Here is a 19,162-nt window from a genome sequence, read left to right as displayed (position 1 = left end):
TATATATATATATATATATATACACACATATATAGAGAGATTAGCCTCATTACTGACATCCAGCTTTTAAAATTTGCACTTTCTGCCCATTCTGGCCTCACCACTATTGGTAATGTCTCAATATAAGATAAGATAAGATAAGATAATCCTTTATTAGATTTAATATCTCTAAGGGGATAGTTTGGTATCAAACACATTCCTCCCAAATCTACAACAACATTACTTTTGACTTTTGCTACTTCTCTCTATTTGACAGCAGCCTCCATTTGCACAGATACAGTTTCCCTTTGTCCGAGGAGCAGTGAACGCAGCAGTGTCGGCAGAGCCCACCTGAGCTGTAACGTTCACATTGTACACAGACAAGATGGCAGCTTTACTAGAAGACGAGTTTGAAGATGCGCCCGATGTGGAGCCGTTAGAACCAACTCTGAAGAACATCATCGAACAGAAATCTTTGAAATGGATATTTGTGGGTGGGAAAGGTGGTGTTGGTAAAACGACATGCAGGTAAGTTGAAGGCAAATGCTCATTCGCTCCTGATATCGGCTCAGGCTACCGCACAAGCTAACAGGGCTAGCTAGCGTAGATTAGCTGCCACCGTAACTTGACGTGTATTTTTCCACAACACTAATCTAATGAGCGGTAGCTTAACGGTACCGGTTGAAGACGCGCAAGCTTTGAAACACCATCACCGTTACATGTGGCGTTAAGTCATTAGCCCGTTATTATCTAGCGTTAGCTGAACTCATTTCAATGCTGTCAAGCACTGTCACTAGCTAACGTTAGCCAACTGACACTTGTATTCTTGACTTCCTCAAGTGGTTTGACACTCACACCGACAGCCTGCGTGTTTTCTTCTGCCTTGTGTTTATTCAAGGGCCAATGTTGTGTTAGCTTGTAGCTGAGCTAACTGACATCTAACGTTACCTGTGGGTAACGAACAGACTAGCGCTAGTTAGCTAGCTAATGTTAGCTGTCAGTCTTGCAATTACGCCTCCTTTAATTATCGTTGAAGCCATTGAGCGAAGATGACAAAATGAAGAATATACAATATCAAAAGACAGAATCAAGCAACATCCAACGTTAAGTAACTAGTGTTGGATGAAGCCCTTATAGTAAAGGTTTAAAAGTCCTGTGAACCTGACAGTTACAGTACAACATGACCATCTTATGAACAGAAGATGTGTCGCTTAACTTGCTCACTGCAGTTTACTTCATGCAACTTTTAAGATGACAAACATCTCTTGTGTACCTTTGTCTTTCCAGTTGCAGTTTGGCTGTCCAGCTCGCTTCCGTCAGGGAGAGTGTCCTCATCATCTCCACCGATCCAGCTCACAACATCTCGGATGCTTTTGACCAGAAGTTCTCAAAGGTGCCCACTAAGGTCCAGGGCTATGAGAACCTCTTTGCAATGGTGAGTGGCACTGCGTAGATACTACATAGAGCTTTGTAAAACCCTGATACATTATATTGTAGAGAGAAGAAATGGCACAGTTCGGGCTCTGTTCTGTTCAGGCGTCCCTGGAGGCTACAACAGTGTGACGGCGAGCTAGCATGCACAACACCAGGACCCTGAAACTGAAGCAGCTTCACCAATGTTGTTATTTACACCTGTACGTTTCCTACTGTGACATGTCAAAATGTAGCATTTAATTCACATTTAATTTTTGCCGTTTTTTTCCAAATAATAGATGGACAAGCGGATAGAAACATAGCAGCACTTGTTAACAAAGAGGTTTATTTATGCTGTTTATAGAACATGAGGTAACTATCTCTTTAGCGTCACGAGGACGGTCCATTCCACATCTGTGTGTCTCCAACACAAACCATCACTGCGGACCAAACTGACTTGCTGGAAGGCCCTGGAATCATTTGCAGTTACTCCGGCCCTCAGTCTGTAACGTGCTGATTACTTGATGTGCTTGTGTGGGTGCAGGAGATTGACCCGAGCCTGGGTGTGGCAGAGCTGCCGGATGAGTTCTTTGAGGAGGACAACATGCTCAGCATGGGTAAGAAGATGATGCAGGAGGCCATGAGCGCCTTCCCTGGCATCGACGAGGCCATGAGCTATGCGGAGGTCATGAGGTACGACAACATGGAACACCAGATCACTCTTTCGTAGTAGTATTGCTGACCCAGATTTGGATAAAGAAATGTTAGTCAGTGTTGTGCTAACCCAGCGCTGCCGTCGTCCTGTGCCCCAGGTTGGTGAAAGGAATGAACTTCTCCGTGGTGGTCTTTGACACGGCCCCCACTGGTCACACGCTGCGGCTGCTCAACTTTCCCACCATTGTGGAGCGTGGTCTGGGCCGCCTCATGCAGATAAAGAACCAGATCAGCCCTTTCATCTCCCAGGTGAGGAAGAGACGAGCAGGTCCCGTCACTCATTTACCAATCTTTCATGGGAGTTAAGATATTCCTAAGAGATCCACAAAGCTACTGTTGAACTTGAACTAAGGATGATGCCAAGTGAAAGGGCAAAAAACGAACTAATAAAGTTTATGTTTTGTATTCAAAGATTATTTATTTTACACATTAAATATGAGCTATGACTCACTCCCTTTCACATCTTCTCTGTTCCTCTCTCACGGTGTGTAGATGTGCAACATGCTCGGCCTGGGCGACATGAACGCAGACCAGCTGGCCTCTAAGCTGGAGGAGACCCTGCCGGTCATCCGCTCAGTCAGCGAGCAGTTCAAAGATCCTGTAAGTCCTCCGGTTGCTTTTATGTTGTTTTTGCTTTGTGCATCACAGACTTTTCAAACTACACTTAGTTACTGAAGTGTTTCTATATCTGCATGCAGAAGCTCTGTTGCTCTTCAGATGAACAAATTTTATATTTATCCATTTCAGTATTGCCAGACAAAGACGCTTCCACTGCAAACGTTCTCCTTGCTGTGGCTGCGACACACTGACGTCTCTATACATTGTTAAAATATACTATTACTGCATCTATATGTTACGTAGACTGCTTTAGACGTTATGCTAACATCCTTTTTTTATTGTATCTTTTCCTCTGACTGCAACCCGACTGTTGTGTGTTCAAATGTACATTTTTACGTAGACGTTAGTAATAGAAGAAAAATGATTTTATAACGACTCAACACATGAACGAGTCATATTAAACGCTTTGTCTCTCCTCGCCGTCCTCAGGAACAGACCACTTTCATCTGCGTGTGCATCGCTGAGTTCCTCTCTCTGTATGAGACGGAGCGGCTCATCCAGGAGCTGGCCAAGTGCCGCATCGACACGCACAACATCATCGTCAACCAACTTGTTTTCCCTGAGTCGGAGAGGCCGTGCAAAATGTGTGAAGCCCGCCACAAAATTCAGTCCAAATATTTAGATCAGGTAGGAATCTGTAGTTTTTTAAAATATGTTTTTGACAATACGGCTGCAACCGAATGTCACATGTCGTCTGCCTCACTAATGCTCTGTCTGCTCCCCACAGATGGAGGACCTTTATGAAGACTTCCACATAGTCAAGTTACCGCTGCTGCCCCATGAAGTCCGAGGGTCTGACAAGGTCAACATGTTCTCTCAGCAACTTCTGGAACCCTACAAACCCCCAAATAAGTGAACTCCCCCCCCCCCCCTGCAGGACCGCCCCTCTCCCTCCTGCAGAACACACCTTAACAGTCTGAACTCGCCTCCTCCCCTGCAGTAACCGCCTCAAGTTGATCCACTCACTCTTCAGTCCGTCATCCTAAGCAGAGCACTGCTACAGCAGGACACATGTCCTTGTTGAAGTGGAGCTGATGAAATCACACACACACACACACACACGTAACCTTCGGTATTGTTAGAGACGTAAGACGGAACAGATTTGTTTGTTTGTTACTCTGTTCACCTCCACGTTCCTTCATATCCTCTGTGTGGCGGTTGTACTGTTGCTACTTGAAGCATTTAACTTTCTCTCAACAAACCCCCCCCCCCCCCCCTCCATCCTCCATCCTTCAGTGTCTGGCCTCAGTTGTGAAAACAAAGTGTTTCCCGTGACGGTGCTGTGTGTTCCAGGATAAAACAGCTTTCAGATGGTCGGTGTTGATGCTTTGTTTCTTCTGTGTGGTTTGGTGGCTGTGTCTGTTCTCCAGTTTGACTTTTGACCAAAATTTCATGCACAGAAAGATAATTTCCCTATAAACTATATGAATAAAAGAAAATCAGAGCAGTTGGTAGTGTGTATTTTACCATGTGTCAAATCATTAGACCTCACATTACCATATGGTCCTGGTGTAAATGCAGTAACATAATGTCAATGAGATTTTGAATCAAGTGCCGTTGGGAGTTATACATCTATATGTGGCTGTGTCGCGACAGTCTTGATGGCTTCTGTTAAATACTTGAGGCCACTGCGGCTGCTTCAGGTGCTGTTTGTTTGGAGACGACTCTAGTTTGATGAGAATCAAAGGCAGAAATGTGTGAGCGGCCGGAAGATGAAAGAGTTTGCCACAGCTGAAGTCCCGGCACCATGCAGGCAGGTTCCCACACAAGCACTCGGTCAAACGTTCTGTGTGCACCCTGTTTACAGACAACTATATGGGAACACTACTGAAGTACATTAGTAGCCTTATTCTTAGTGCATTGTTAATAAAATATATATTGAATGTTGCTCGATCAAATGTGGAACAAATGAACGGCGAGTTGTTTAAGTACAATCACAGCATCTTTGCCCTGGTGATCGAATACTGGACTCCTGATTGACTCACTGGTACTTCATAATTACCCCCCCCCCCCCCCCCCCCCCTTCCTGTCACTGAATGCTTTTGGGTCAATAATCTGTTTTCTATAGATTTCCTTTTCATTATGTTGCGAGTGTTAATTAAAAAAAAGATTGCCTCAGTCGAGAGTGTTTTGTCATTTTTCATTTTATTCTGTTGATTAAAGTAGAGCGAAGCTATTTTCCATAAGAGCGCGCACAGACCTAAACCGACCAGGCTGCAGATTGCCTCTGACAGGGCACGAAGTCCCAGTTAACCTCCAGCACCACAGTTCAGGAGGCACTGACTCTGATCATTATGAGCCACAGCAACACTAAACGACACAAACGAGTCCTTAAGAATATTGTAGGCCTCACGAGGTTTTTGTTATAGAGGGAAACAAACAAGCCTCAGAGGATGGACGCACGCAGGAAGACGCCTTTTTCTCCAATGCAGGAAATCTTTTTTTTCTGTTATTCAACAAGCATAATTATGAACCTGTAAGCGTTACAATTGGTTGTTGTTTTCTTCATATCAGTTAACACGACAGTTTGCCATGGTTCACTTGCTCCTGTTTCATAATTCCCGACTGTACTGTACGGTCCTGTGCGCTCCTTGTGCCCCGGCGCTGCGGCCTGTCGCTTGTGGTCCATCACCGAGCCGCGCTCTCCCGGTCGGGGGCCGCGCTAATGAGCTCCTCCTCCTCGTTTTGGGGATTTACCCCGGGGCGCACTGACCACTGGACGCACCGAGGAGGCTCCGAAGGATTACTGCCATGCAGCCGACCGAGCCTCGAGTTGACCGAGCTGACGCCGGGGGATATCAGAGTTATGAGCTCTTTGGAAAAAAAAACTCCACTGGCGAGCACAGAGGAGACTATATACTGATAAGTGAAAATGTGAATTCACTTCTCCAGTGGGGCCAATTACGCGCTGAGCAATTGGCACATTCATCAAGAGAGAACACCAGAAAAGGTAAGAAGTATTCTATCAAGACTAAATACATTCAAAATCATTTAGAGTCCGTTCTGTTAGTGTGATTCCGTTGGGAAAATACTTTGTCTGTGAATCAAAAATAAAGACCAGAGAGAGTTGTTTAGTTTGAGTCGAGTGAAGTTTGATCTGTCCGTGGCTTCTGACCCACCTGCACTTGTTACATGAGCATGCTTGTTTCCGGCAGGTGTAATCACAGAGGTGATTGTTTCTTCCACACAGCTCTTTTATTGAGGACCTATAATCTGTCTGTCACCAATGACTGTCACCTACACAGCCAGAGTTGCAAACGCCCGTTTCTGTGGCTTCTCCAAGCTGCTTCTGGCCTGGAAAGGCAGCATCTACAAGGTGTTATACAAAGAGTTCCTGGCTTTCTTTGCCATGTACACCGCCATCAGCATCACTTACAGGTACGACAGAGAGGACAGCTTCAGGGAACACTGGCTGTCGACACATTTATCGCTGCTTTGATTTACAAATGACTGTATCACTGTTACTCTTTTAGATTTTTCCTGTTTGATGATCAGAAGAGGTATTTTGAAAAGCTGGCAATTTATTGTAACCACTACGCCAGTCTCATCCCCATGTCCTTCGTACTGGGTAAGCACTAAGGATTTTATTTCCCACTTTGGGATAACAGAAGAGAGGACAGATCTTAAGCTACAGTATGACTGGATAGAGGATTTTTTAACAAGGATTGCATTTTACAATTTTTACAGACTCCACATTTTTCTGTTTATTAATCTGATTGTTTTTCGTTATTTTTCTCCCTGCATGAATCAGCTTAAATACGTGCTATAGCTTATACAGTATGTGATACGATTATATGATTATCTGATGTATCAGTTGAGCTCAATAGCAGAAATGACAGTAAAGCTAAATCATTTTTTTATTTTGCTTGGGGCCCCCGAGGCCCGTATAGGGAACCCATAGGACTGTTCTTGACAGAACATTTGGCAAAATACGCCTTCAGCCCCTCATTCCAGGTCTGTTTTCTGTCTCAATGACTTGTGACTCCTCTCCTCTGCTGTCTGCAGGTTTCTATGTGACCCTGGTGGTGAACCGGTGGTGGAGCCAGTACACCAGCATCCCGCTCCCTGACAGGCTCATGTGCGTCCTGTCGGGGGGCCTCCAAGGGACCGATGAGCGTGGCCGCCTGCTGAGACGAACCATGATGCGTTACGCCAGTCTGTCGGCCCTGCTCATCCTCCGCTCTGTCAGCACGGCCGTATTCAAGCGTTTCCCCACCATGGACCACGTTGTGGAGGCGGGTGAGTGGGCACTAACACAGGTGGTGGTGGTGGTGGTGGGGTCCATCGTTAGCCATCCGAACACACAATGTGATTTTACAATGAATGATCGACACACAATTATCCAAAGATGTTTTAAATGAGTAAAACTTGAAATTAATAGTAAAAAATGTACTCCATGCAAATACACAATGCACTCAGCCAGTGCACGTATCGCTCAGCAACTATTACGTGCACTGAGCTTTATGTCAGATTTTCTCATGCTGTTACACAGTAACGAGTGTCACGCTTTCTATGTAATGGAGGGTGATATTGATTGAACTGTCAGCTACTGTCAGCGAGGCAGAGCAGGTGCACAAAACAAAAAGAGGATGAGAGGTTTTGCGAACAAGCCTGTAAGCCGATCTGTGGAGCAGGTTCGGACATCAAACTGAAACAATCTGATGTTTGCTCGTCTGTATTGCGTCCAGTAAGAATAGGTGTAATAATTGACTCGGATGGGTTCACACTGTAGTTAGTTGAAAGCTCGGTGCGTCTTATATCAGACGCAGAGAGCCGTGATAAAGCGTCGCTATTTGACATCCTGGGAATAAGAACGGGCTGGTGTAGATGGAGAGATGCGATCAGTCACACTCACGTCATCAGTGTGTGTTGTTTACTCTCCAGTACATTCTCTACACCAGTGAACAGGAGAAATCCCAAGGACAGGCACTTCTTGATAAAAGAAGATAATCAAACGACAGTTACAAGATCACGAGACGCTGGTGGAGCAATCCTCTCCTCGCTGTTTCCTAAATGGACCGTGTTGCAACTTTTGGATTGAGAGCGTGTGACTTTAAGAGTTGCAAACAAGATGTCAACATATAATATATTCCAACAAGCTATTTTCTCACTGATAGAGCTATAATGTCTTTTCTTGACACATTCAATTCATTCTCACTCACTATAAAAAAAGACTTAATTGGAAATTAGACTCCACGAATAGTCAGAGGTGGAAAGAGTAGAATATTGAACTCACGCAGGTAAAAGTAAAAATGTCAAACGTACTATGAGTAAACGTTACTGCGTTATAGTTTAAAGGTGTGCTGTGTGTGTGTGTGTGTGTGTGTGTGTGTGTGTGTGTGTGTGTGTGTGTGTGTGTGTGAGATGATACTACTGTTAAATTAAAACATCTTTAGGCTACAAAATAGATTGCATTAAATGTTAACTTATACACAAGTGGAACAACATCGGCAAACAACTGATTACCAATTATAAATATGCAACTGCTTTCCTCAGTACAGCCTCACAGGAATTAACCAGAAAAGAGACAAAACTCAGAGAGTTGAACAAAAATGATCAACAATAAAAACAATGAGCTACGGACACGATAATGCCTTAAACCTATTTTAGAATCAACAGTAGAATAAAATATCACCAAAGCAGACAACGTGGACAATAAACAATATAAAACCAACATCGGCTTCATCCAAACACACGTCACAGAGTTTGTTTTACCATATTTCACTAAAAACTATGCCGGGATAGAATAATGCTAATTATAACCACGCCTTGTGTGATCCTTATATTGATTGTGCTTGAAGTGTCACCTCTCTGGACACGGAGCTCTGCCCCCCTGTGGCCACAACCACAGCTGCAGCTTCTGTCTGCAGTCTGGGATTTATTTATTTCCTTTCTTCTGTTCAGTTCTCAGGACTTGTTCCTCTGACTTTTGTTTTTATTATTTTAGGCGACTTGAAATGCAATGCTTGTGATAAATAGCAGTAATTGTAGTATTTGTCCTCATTCCTCCCTTTCGGTGAGCCGATTTTGACGTTTTGCTGTTTCTGCAGGATTCATGTCAAGAGAGGAACGAAAGAAGTTTGAGGGTCTCCACTCTCCATATAATAAATACTGGATCCCCTGCGTTTGGTTCACCAACCTGGCGGCTGCAGCCCGCTGCGAGGGCAGGATCAAAGATGATCACACACTCAAACTACTGCTGGAGGTGCCGCAACACACACACACGCACACACACACACACACACACGCACACACACACACAGACACACACACACACACACACACACACACACACACACACACACACACACACACACACACACATTGTGTTTTGACAAAGATTATATCCACAAAGACATAAAGGCAGCAGAGTTTGGATGAGTGCTGTAAAGTCTCTGTGTGTGTGTGTGTGGACAGGAGCTGAATGCGTTCAGAGGGAAGTGCAGCATGCTGTTTCATTACGACATGATCAGCGTTCCCCTCGTCTACACTCAGGTAAGCGCTCTGCTGCTTGATTTGTACACTGCTTTACACTGCACTCATATTCACATCTTTAATTTAACTCATTCAATTCTTTTATATTTTTTGGTTCTGGAGATTTGTCAGTTCTCTACATTGGTACTGAAGAAATTGCAGGCGATGGAGATACAGGCTATATGCACATTGGCTCGACCCACCATTGATATCAAACTGTTTGATAGTAGAATGGATGGAGCTGCTGGTTTGAAAAGTAGTATAGGTTTATGGCTTCTGGTTATATTTCTTTGACTCAAACATCAGTTGTGTGCTTTGGTTCTAAATACTACAGCTCCCATCGGCCAAGACAAAAGTACAGCACACATCAGTCCAGAGGTTTATAGATTCAAACATCGTGCTTTCATTCCGTTATGAGCAGCGCAGGCATCAGAATCTTATCTCTCAGAGACGTACATTTTGATATGTCACAGTAAGAAAAGTACATGTTTAAATGACGGACTGTCATGGCTAACAGGGACACGTCAACAGAACAGAGACATCCTTTGTTCAAATCTTTGATTTTCCTTCTGTGGCATGTCAACGGGTTTGCTGTTAAAAAGTCTGAGGATGTTTCGTACTACAATGCTCTTTGGATAAAAGTGTTTTATCAACATAGTCACATCTAACATCAAAAACACAGCATCAGTGAAGCGTTACCCATCAGCCTCGGCTATGCTTGAGCACCACTACACAAATAAAAATATGAATGAAAAATAGCATCATGTGACCAACTGCCTCCATCTTTCCCTCAGGTGGTGACTTTGGCCGTGTACAGTTTTTTCCTGGTGTGTCTGATCGGTCGCCAGTTCCTGGACCCCAATCAAGGCTATCCGGGTCACGACCTGGACCTCTACGTGCCCATCTTCACCCTGCTGCAGTTCTTCTTTTACGCCGGCTGGCTCAAGGTCAGAGAGAGGGTCGCACATCATCTGTTGTGATACCTGAGCACGATACAAAGGTAGAAATCAATGATACGTGTCGTTAGCTATTTACATGTTCTGTCTCCTGCAGGTTGCAGAGCAGCTGATCAACCCTTTTGGAGAAGACGATGATGACTTTGAGACCAACTGGCTTATAGACAGAAACTTCCAGGTTTTTCGACGTCCTTTTTAAATAATGAAATTGTCATAATATACTTTCTCAATGTCTTTGTTTGAATGTGTTGCCTCGAACACTAACCTAAAACTTGACATTTTTAGATCCCTCATTGGATACAGCTCAATTTCCCATTTGAGCTTCACCGTCGTGTCTTCATTTAAGTTCAATATAACTGTCACTGATTTGTCTTATAATACTCTGTCCTGTCAATCATCTAACTGTGTGTGTCTGTTTGCGATTTGCTCTGCAGGTGTCCATGATGGCGGTGGACGATATGTACGGAGATCTGCCGATGATGGAGAGAGATCGCTACTGGAACGACTCCAACCCCAGACCCCCCTACACCGCCGCCACTCTCTTTGTCCTCCGCAAACCCTCCTTCCAGGGGTCCACTTTCGACATGGCGTGAGTCTCTGACTTTTACCTTCTCGGTCTAACGTGTGCTCGACCTGTGAGTGTGATACTTTCAGTTTGAATCCCCCCACTGGCTGGGAAAGTTTGGGTGATGAAAGTGAAAGTATTCTGCCTGAAGTAGTGTGAAATAATCCGTGCTGAGAAGGTCAAAAATGTCCAAACCACTGTAATGTTTTTTCAGGTAATTAAGAGGTAAATTACCGTGACTTCTCTTGACAGGATCCCTAAAGAGGAGATGCACTTCCAGCCTCTGGAGGACATTGCTGAGAACCTGGAGGAGTCAGGCAGTCATCACCCCAACATGGCCCTCTTCAACCGCCTGCTCAACGTGGCCCCTTCCCCCACTGGCTTCATGGGAGGGGCCTTTCGCCGCACCTCAGCACAAGTCCAGAGGCTACGCCACTCTCCCAGCATTGACCAATGCACCAGCGATGATGAGGATGATGAAAGTGTTAAAGTAGGTAAAGGTGGGTCTCTGCCGTCAGGGCTGGGGCAGGAACCCCAGAGCACCGTGTGCAGTTTCAGGGAGGAGATGAGCGCTAGAACGCCTCTGCTGGAGATTGAGTTTGGGGAGGAGCGGCAGGAGAGGCGAGGAGGGCACCCTGCTGTCAATGAGAAGAAGGGAGTGAGGGCAGTGGAGGGGTGGAGTGAGGAAGAGTGGCAGATGACAGAGGAAAGAAGGGAAGTAGAGAGTACAAGTGGGGAGATCCAAGCTCCTTCATCACTGCTTCCTCCTCCCCCCGATTCCTCGAGAGAGACGTCCACCCAATCAGCCTCCGCCATTCCCTTCACCTCCCGTCACCCCTCTGCCTTCCTGTTTCACCCGGCTGCCCACTCCAGTCTGGAGCACTGCAGCTCCCAGCCGGCTATCAACCAGAACAGAGCCGTGCCCGCTATTCCCAAACCTCCCTTCGGTGGAAACAAAGTGTCCTTCCTCACCGTGCCGTCTTACGACGAACCTCAGCGCTTCCGCAGCGTGAGCATGGGATCAGAGTTCACTGGGTCTTAGGCGGACGATGGGTCGTGATGTTCCAATGAACTGTTGGCTGTGCGAAACCCTGTTCTCGTTTTCACCAGGGACATTAGTCATCAATACAAAACTGTGCTGCCACTTTCACTTTGAATCTGCAGCACTTTTGAAATAGAATCCTATCAGTTTTTAAATTAAAAAAGAAAAATGATGTCAAAGAAAGCAACAGCTCCCCATATTCCCCAATGACCGTCCCTTTTAACTGGTGGTGTCTGAGAGTAAAATGTGAACTGTACTAAGTTTCTGTGAACTGGGAGGAACATCACGTTTAGCCTAGCTTAGCACCAAGACTAGAGGCAGGGGGAGGATGGCCTCCATCAAAAAGAGGACGAGAGGAGGCGACTCCAAAAGTTTCTTTACATGTTGTATCTTAGTATCTAGCAAATGACTCACCGAGGCATCCTCATTAGTTCAGAGTTCACCATGAGACAGGACATCGGAGGTGTCATGTGGCAGCTAGCTTAATAATTAAGCTAGCTTAATAATTAAGCTAGCTTAATAATTAAGCTAGCTTAGTAGTAATTAAACCAGCAGCTCCTTTTTTTAGTTCTATGATTGTTAAATACAGTAAATACAAACACAGTGAAACAGCTTTGGAGTTGTTCAAAGGAACCTTTGGTAGAGCTAAGCTAGATGTTTCCCCCTACTTTCAGTCTTTGTGCTAAGCTAGGCTAAACATGTCAAAGCTACATGTGTACAGAGGAGATGAGACCATTCAGGTTTGTGTTTAAAGGAAGAAAATGTTTCTGGTTTTCCAGTTGTCTGCACATTATATTGAAGAGTATAAATATATTGCCTGACTACTGAAGTCTGCACAAGTATCTTAACATTAACCAAAGTTTGGACCGAAACAAATGGTGCTGAAACAGATAAAATGAGTGACAGTTTCACTTTATTTTCTTTTATTAGCTACTAAAATATAAGTGTAAATAAAATGATTTTTCATGCATTGTCTGTTGTATTTTCAATTTAAACAACTATTGAATAAAACAAATGAGATAACACAACCGCTTTACATTAGTGACGGAATTAATGGTAATTGTTTTGCATTATTTCTTTATCTTACCTGCAAAAATAAATGTATAAATATTATATAATAAGGAATGAAGCAGAAAATCGTATTGACAAGCACACATTTAGGTATAAAACATATAAAAACAGTGATTTATAGCCCTTAGTTTTTACATGGAATCACAAATATCACTGCAGATTCCAACATTGACCAGCAGGAGGTGATAGCAGCAAACCAAACAGAGTACAGACGGTAATTCAATGAAAAACAAATTACAGAAAATTGACACCTTCTTCCACAACCTTGCATCCCAGCATGGCCATGAGTGGGCTGACCTCCTCCATTTCTCCCTGTGGATGGAGGCTCCTACCTGGGCTGCAGCCGGGGGGAGAGCGCCCTCCTGGCCCGGGTGGACTGCCTCTGCTCGGCCAGGAAAGACTGAGCCGGGCCTGGAGCTCTGGAATCCTTATACAGACTGTGCTGCCACAGAGCTGAAGACTGCAAGAGGCAAACACAACTGTCAGCTGTTAGTGGAAACACGACAGTACTATAATTTAGGCCTGTTAACCACACCGGACTGAGACCTGTTATCGCAAATAATAACGAGTTCTGCTGCTGCTACCACCACTATAGCAGCATTAAGACCGAGTGTAACGTTTGCCTTAGAGCCATAACAGCTCTACGAGTAAAAAAAAAACATTTCCAAAAACAGAGTAAAATGTGCATTAAAACAAGACCAGGGCTCAATCATTAAGGGGCTTGCTTGTGGGAAGCCAGTGAGGGAATAGCGGGAACGATCCACCCGTCAGATGAAGCTCCGCGCTTGTGGGTTTAAAGAAAATACTTTGAGTATCAGAGAAAACACTTGGCTGTTCATATCCTTCCCATCCCGTGGACTTACCAGTGACAAAGAGACAGTACAGGGGAATTGACCATAACATACCAAATTGTTGAGAAAAAAGGCATCAAAAAACAAATCAGCCTTTATTGTGTCATCTACGCAACCACTTGTGGACTGCAGGTTTTGAATAACTGAATACTTTTGACGCATGTACTTCTGATGAACAGCCCTTCATTGAAATTGATTGAAAGTCTTTCGGGACACAGTTATCTGGACTTTCTGTCCTCGTGCGCTCACCATGCTCTGCCAGGCTGTCAGGATCAGCTTCTCCTCTTCTTCCTGTCTGGACCTTGAATCATCATCCCGAGTGTGCTAGCAGTCACATTAGAAATGTTGTTTTACCAAATCACTTCAACACAATGTAATAAAATGCCCAACACAACAAACAAGTAGTTCAGTGAGTCTGGACGGACACTAACCCACCTCTGGGACAGCTGTCGTCAGGGTATCAAACGGTCCGGCCTCCTCCTCGCTGGTCATTATTTGAGATATAGCGCAACACCGACAAATCCAAATCCCGAATAGAAGCAAAGAAATGTTGGCGTGACTGAAGGACTTGTACACCAGCAGACCCCTGACCTGCCCCGTCTGTCTGCAGCTCAGTGCCGCTCTTGGCTATATTTTGCAACGGAGGCCCTGGTTTTGTTGTGTGGCGGACAGAACAATATGGAGAGGTGCTGCAGGCTTAAATGCTCTGGCTCCTCGCCACAGTCAAAGATACCATCCTGCTGACTCAGGCACATTCGCTGTCAGACAGTCAGTTCAACGGCCTGGAGATTAGAAGGTATGTACTATAACACAAAGCAATTAGCTTCACAATAGATGTGACATGTGTCTACATCTATCACGTTAAGTTGGGTATTACAGAATCATTATAAGCAGAGATATCATGACCTGATACAGCAATAAAAAACACATGTATGGTGCTGATAAGAGAATACAAAGGAAAACTCTTAAAGCTGCGTCATGCCACGCTTTCCACAAAGATGCACAAGTAAGTGCTTGTTTTTCTGTTTAACTGAGTCATTACAAGTTTCAGTGACCCAGAAATGCTGTAATTCCCCTGATTATCACTTGACCAGCATCAAAGGCCAGCAGCAGTATCAGCAAATCAGACGAGATCAAGCAACAGAGAAAAGGCCTGGCCACTGGTGGCTAGTTGTCCACCAGAGCTCTCTGTTTCCTGTCTCCCCCAAGTCAGCTTTTACAAAGGTCAACACATTCCCGTCTTTGTGCTGGCTTCAGGGGAAATGCGGTTTGTGTTTTTGTCATTAAGTGTGAAAACACAAGTGTGGGGGAGGATTTCAAAGAACTGTGTTTGTGTGCGTGTTTCTCTAGAACCAGGAGCAGACGGCTTACTGAAACTCTCTAAATGAAGACGGAAATCTACGCTGCAGCTCCTCACAAACCATCTGACCATATTTGCCACAAGGTAACGTGTGTTTGCACATTTCACTTATCAAACACGCTCGTATGCATTTGCCGCTGTGTATTTTCAATTTGTGGGATTCTGTGGAAAAGAAATGCGCTCCGGAAACTGAGAAAAAAAAATGAAAGAAACAAACAGAAATGTGGGAAGAAAAGAAACTTTCACAGACGAGTTTCTTGGAATCTGCCCCATCTGAAATCTACGAATGTTTGCTCTGTTATGACAGAGACGCAGGCCACAAGAAACGCATGAAGCGCTGCAGATTCCTGTTAGCTACAAGCAGGCGCTGAACATCTGTTGTGAAAGCTTCCTCCTACTGCTCTGGTTTCTGCTGCAGTCTGGTGGATTGAGTTTCCTAAAGATTTCTGCTTCATCACAATCAGTTTCCTCGCATCAGCTCGTCTCATGAAGCAAACTTGTTGACGCTAGGTTTTTAGAAGAGGCAGCCCATATTCCATATATACCCTACAAGTAAAGGATAATTAGGTCATATGTTTGTAGTTTTGATCATCATTCTCATCGTTTGTAATAACATTGTACTCTGACATCTGGGAACATGGTGAGCTCACTATAATAGAGTCCAACAGGGAGAGAAACACAAGCTGTTAGCCAGACCGTCAACACCGTTTCATTTTGAGGTAAAGGTGACAGTGTGCACACCTGAAACGTCAGTGATTACCTTTTATTATGCAGTAAAACTGTGTGCGTATAAGTCTGCTGTAAGTACAGTAGATCAAAGTTGAACCAGGAAGTTGGACTTTAAACTGTGGTAGATAACAACAGAGAGTTAATTTGACTGTTTGTCTTTGTTTTCCAACTGAGAGACTAACCTGGGAGCTTTGTTTCTTATCGTCTGACTGATCCTCATCGCTGACTTTTTAGTGATGTCACAGAAATCTCAGCAATCAACTTAACGCGTACATTGTTATCGTTACCAATGTGAACAAAGCTTTGAATATATGACAAAGTTGTACAAAACTGGAATTTCCATTTAAATAGTGACATTTAGTCCGTGCGCAGTCAAGAAAACACTGATGGATGATAAGGGATACAGAGCAGCAGTTCAAAGACACGATGGAAACAAAATATTGTTGAGTGAAATACACACCGGCGCACATACGACAGTAACTGATCCAACAACTGAGTAAACTCCACTAAGTGTTTATTGTACCAATTCTAACCCTGTACTTTCACATTTGTTTTTGTCTGTAGTGTTTGTGTCTGCTTGTGTGTGCCTTTCGGGCACTCCCTGTCTTACACACCCAGCTTTACAAGAAGAACTCTCTGTGCATAAGGACCTGTCTGTCTGGTTCTCCGTGTGTGTGTGTGTGTGTGTGTGTGTGTGTGTGTCTGTCTATCAGCTCTTGTCGGATACAGGCTGGTTCTCTCTCTCCGTAACAATCACAGACAGTATCTTTCTGGCCGTCTGCTGTACTGACTTTGTTTAAACAAGACCACTTTATCAGTATTGTCTGACCCACAATGAATCAACTGTTTGTTAATGGTCTGTCTGACAGCGTAATGGTATCAAGATGGATGGCAGAAAAGAAAGACTTGTTTGGGAGTGCTGGTATGTGTGTGTGTGTGTGTGTGTGTGTGTGTGTGTGTGTGTGTGTGCGTGTGTGTGTGTTTAAAGCACCCAGTTGATAACATATTTCTTCATCTTTATCTACAGGAAATTTGCCATTTTGGGTAATATGCTTAATTTGCCGAGTGTTAAATGTCCAGATTAATGCTAATCTCATGTTTTTATGATAAATATGAAGCTACCACAAGCATCTGTCTAGCCTAGCTTAGCATAAAGGATGGAAACAGCTAGCCTGGCTCGGTCTAAACAAAATCTAATCCGCTAACCAGCACATTATATCTGTGTGATTAATACAAAATGAAGAATGAAAACAGCCCATGTGGTTTTAAAGGGGGGTAGTGAGTCAGGCGTCTTTCCAGGAAGTAACTTCCTCGTCACTGTCACTGTGAGGTTGCCAGGTAACCAGTAGAGAAGCCAAAAAATTGTTCCCGCAAAAAAACGCAAATTATTTTTACACTTTAATTGTTGTGCAGATTAAAGAAACAACACATAGCATGTTAGCATTATGCTGGTATGCAGATTTTATTACTTTCTGACGGAGCCAGGCTAGCTGTTTCCAGTCTTTATGCTAAGCTAATATGGCCGTTTTGTCTGCAGGTTCATATTGAACAGACAGAAACGTGGTGTTGATCTTCTCGTGTCAGCGTGCCAGTGTGTTGTGGCATCTAGCGGTGACGTTGCAGATTGCAACAAACTGAAACTTCTCTCATGCGCTTCAGCGTGTAGACCTGTGGCTGCCGTGAACAGACAAAAACGCAAATAGACCGATCTAGAGTGCCAGTGTTTCGTTTGACTGTTGTAGGCTACAGACACATGGCGGACTCTATGACGAGGATATATATACGTATATATATATATATATACTGTACATATTCTACCAATAGATCCCCCTAAATGCTACACACTGTACCTTTAATGGTACATTTTCCTTTCACTCCACTCCACAGAATCTCACTTCTTCTTTCTTCAACATATGTGCGGTACTTGATCTCTGTGTGCACATATGTATTATCTGGTCTATATATATATACAACCCTAAAGTCACAATCATATTTAGCCACAGTAGTTGCCAGCGGGCTCCAGAATCCCCCGGGGATCGAGATTAAAAGTATGTTTTACTCCCGAATCTTCAGCACAATACGTACGTTTAAGGACTGCTCTGTTCACAGGTTTTGCTCTTTACTCTGCTGGCATTAACTCACAGTTATATCATTCTGAACCAAGTTATATTTACCAACAACGGTCTTCTCAGAAGTGCATCCAAAGGATATAATTTTTTTTTTTTAATCGAATTAAACAGGTTCATGGTCTAATGGGGAGATATCTTTTTTGGCAGGGGATGAGCCGGGGGCGGAGGTGAAGAGTCTTTGATGTGAAAAAGCTTAAAACCCCCCTACACACAGTGTGTTCATTGCAGAATCATTCCGTAAGTCCTGATTTGTCAAAACAGTGTTTGCACCTGAGTGTCACAGTGCTGTAGACATGTTGGCCTCTGTTTCACTGCCTGCTGCCTCCTGCAGCACCAGCCTCACAGCTTCCTCTGCACGGCCACACCACTGTTTATGTCTGGGCTGCAGAGGCCAGCAGCAGCAAAACATGTTTTTCCCCTCTGGGAAAAAGAAAACTGTGCGGACAATGTCTCCACAGTGAGACTGCAGGTTATTATCTAAGTCAACCTGAGGATGTTATTATTTCTGAGGGTGAGGTGGAGCTGACTTAAGGGATGGGAGGGATTTCCACCACACCGTGAGCAAGCTGGATTTTAAAAAGGATGACTTTCTTCTGATACTAAGATCAATTTTTAGATTAAAGGACCATTCATTCCAAGCCAAATTGCCTACATTACTGCTGACTGTTGTTCTTTCTCTGCTTCTAGCTTGACTCCACGTCTCTCATTTATTCAGCGATTCAAATGAAGTGGAACAAAAAGCCAATTCAATCTGATAATGAGGCTAAAGAAATTCTCCCCCTTAAATAAATGATTAAAGAAGCATGGACTTCAGAGATATGAGAGTGTTGTGAAAAATGAATGTCTATTTCCTCAAATTTTGAATGATTTCTTTAAAGAAAACAACAACAGAAAGTGCCTCGTTTTGTATCCTCACCCCTCCATTAAGTGACCTCCAGTGTCCTGCATGAAAGCATCTTCTTTAGGTTTTCTCCCTCATTTTTAATATTCCTCCCGTCTGTGTTGGAAATGTTTTGGCAAATCATCACCAGTGATAAAGTGTTCACAATTTGAAGTAAAAGCAGTAACATGTAAAACAACCGTCATGCCTCTGTAAAAAAGAACATGTTGAGAAATGCAACAGCTGCAGGGTTACACATCTGCATTGAGAACAGATGGGGAGGGGAGGAGGTGGTGTGGGACAAGTGTACTGCAGGGCTGTAACGATGGGCTGAGGGGTGACTAGTTAAGGGCCGCCTCCCCACCCTGACCTCTCCTCCTC

At 44.0% G+C, this 19,162-nt stretch overlaps 3 protein-coding genes across 3 annotated transcripts; 2 read left to right on the top strand and 1 right to left on the bottom strand.

Annotated features, from left to right (window-relative positions):
* The first annotated feature begins 338 nt into the window (after positions 1-338).
* On the top strand, positions 339-4,845 carry get3 (guided entry of tail-anchored proteins factor 3, ATPase). The gene is made up of 7 exons (XM_076090653.1): positions 339-507; positions 1,267-1,414; positions 1,937-2,085; positions 2,205-2,355; positions 2,599-2,706; positions 3,154-3,351; positions 3,452-4,845. The coding sequence occupies exons 1-7, from the start codon at positions 365-367 to the stop codon at positions 3,578-3,580; spliced, it is 1,026 nt and encodes a 341-aa protein (XP_075946768.1). The 5' UTR covers positions 339-364; the 3' UTR covers positions 3,581-4,845.
* A 1,105-nt stretch (positions 4,846-5,950) lies between these two features.
* Positions 5,951-12,729, top strand: LOC142948549 (bestrophin-2a-like). The gene is made up of 9 exons (XM_076090651.1): positions 5,951-6,102; positions 6,198-6,292; positions 6,730-6,963; positions 8,775-8,929; positions 9,142-9,219; positions 9,993-10,145; positions 10,252-10,332; positions 10,589-10,743; positions 10,972-12,729. The coding sequence occupies exons 1-9, from the start codon at positions 5,951-5,953 to the stop codon at positions 11,759-11,761; spliced, it is 1,893 nt and encodes a 630-aa protein (XP_075946766.1). The 3' UTR covers positions 11,762-12,729.
* LOC142948551 (protein Hook homolog 2-like) lies at positions 9,605-16,784 on the bottom strand. The gene is made up of 4 exons (XM_076090652.1): positions 14,119-16,784; positions 13,933-14,007; positions 10,954-13,292; positions 9,605-10,181 (listed from the first exon to the last, which is right to left on the bottom strand). Exons 1-3 carry the CDS (start codon positions 14,173-14,175, stop codon positions 13,161-13,163), a joined length of 264 nt encoding a protein of 87 aa, XP_075946767.1. The 5' UTR covers positions 14,176-16,784; the 3' UTR covers positions 9,605-10,181; positions 10,954-13,160.
* Positions 16,785-19,162: the final 2,378 nt, after the last annotated feature.

This window comes from Anarhichas minor, unplaced genomic scaffold, assembly GCF_050575085.1.
Source record: "Anarhichas minor isolate MPS153535 unplaced genomic scaffold, ASM5057508v1 ptg000012l, whole genome shotgun sequence".
NCBI classification, from domain to species: Eukaryota; Metazoa; Chordata; class Actinopteri; order Perciformes; family Anarhichadidae; genus Anarhichas; species Anarhichas minor.
The sequence above is the reverse complement of the archived record's forward strand: the minus strand, read 5'-3'. Positions and strand labels throughout refer to the sequence as shown.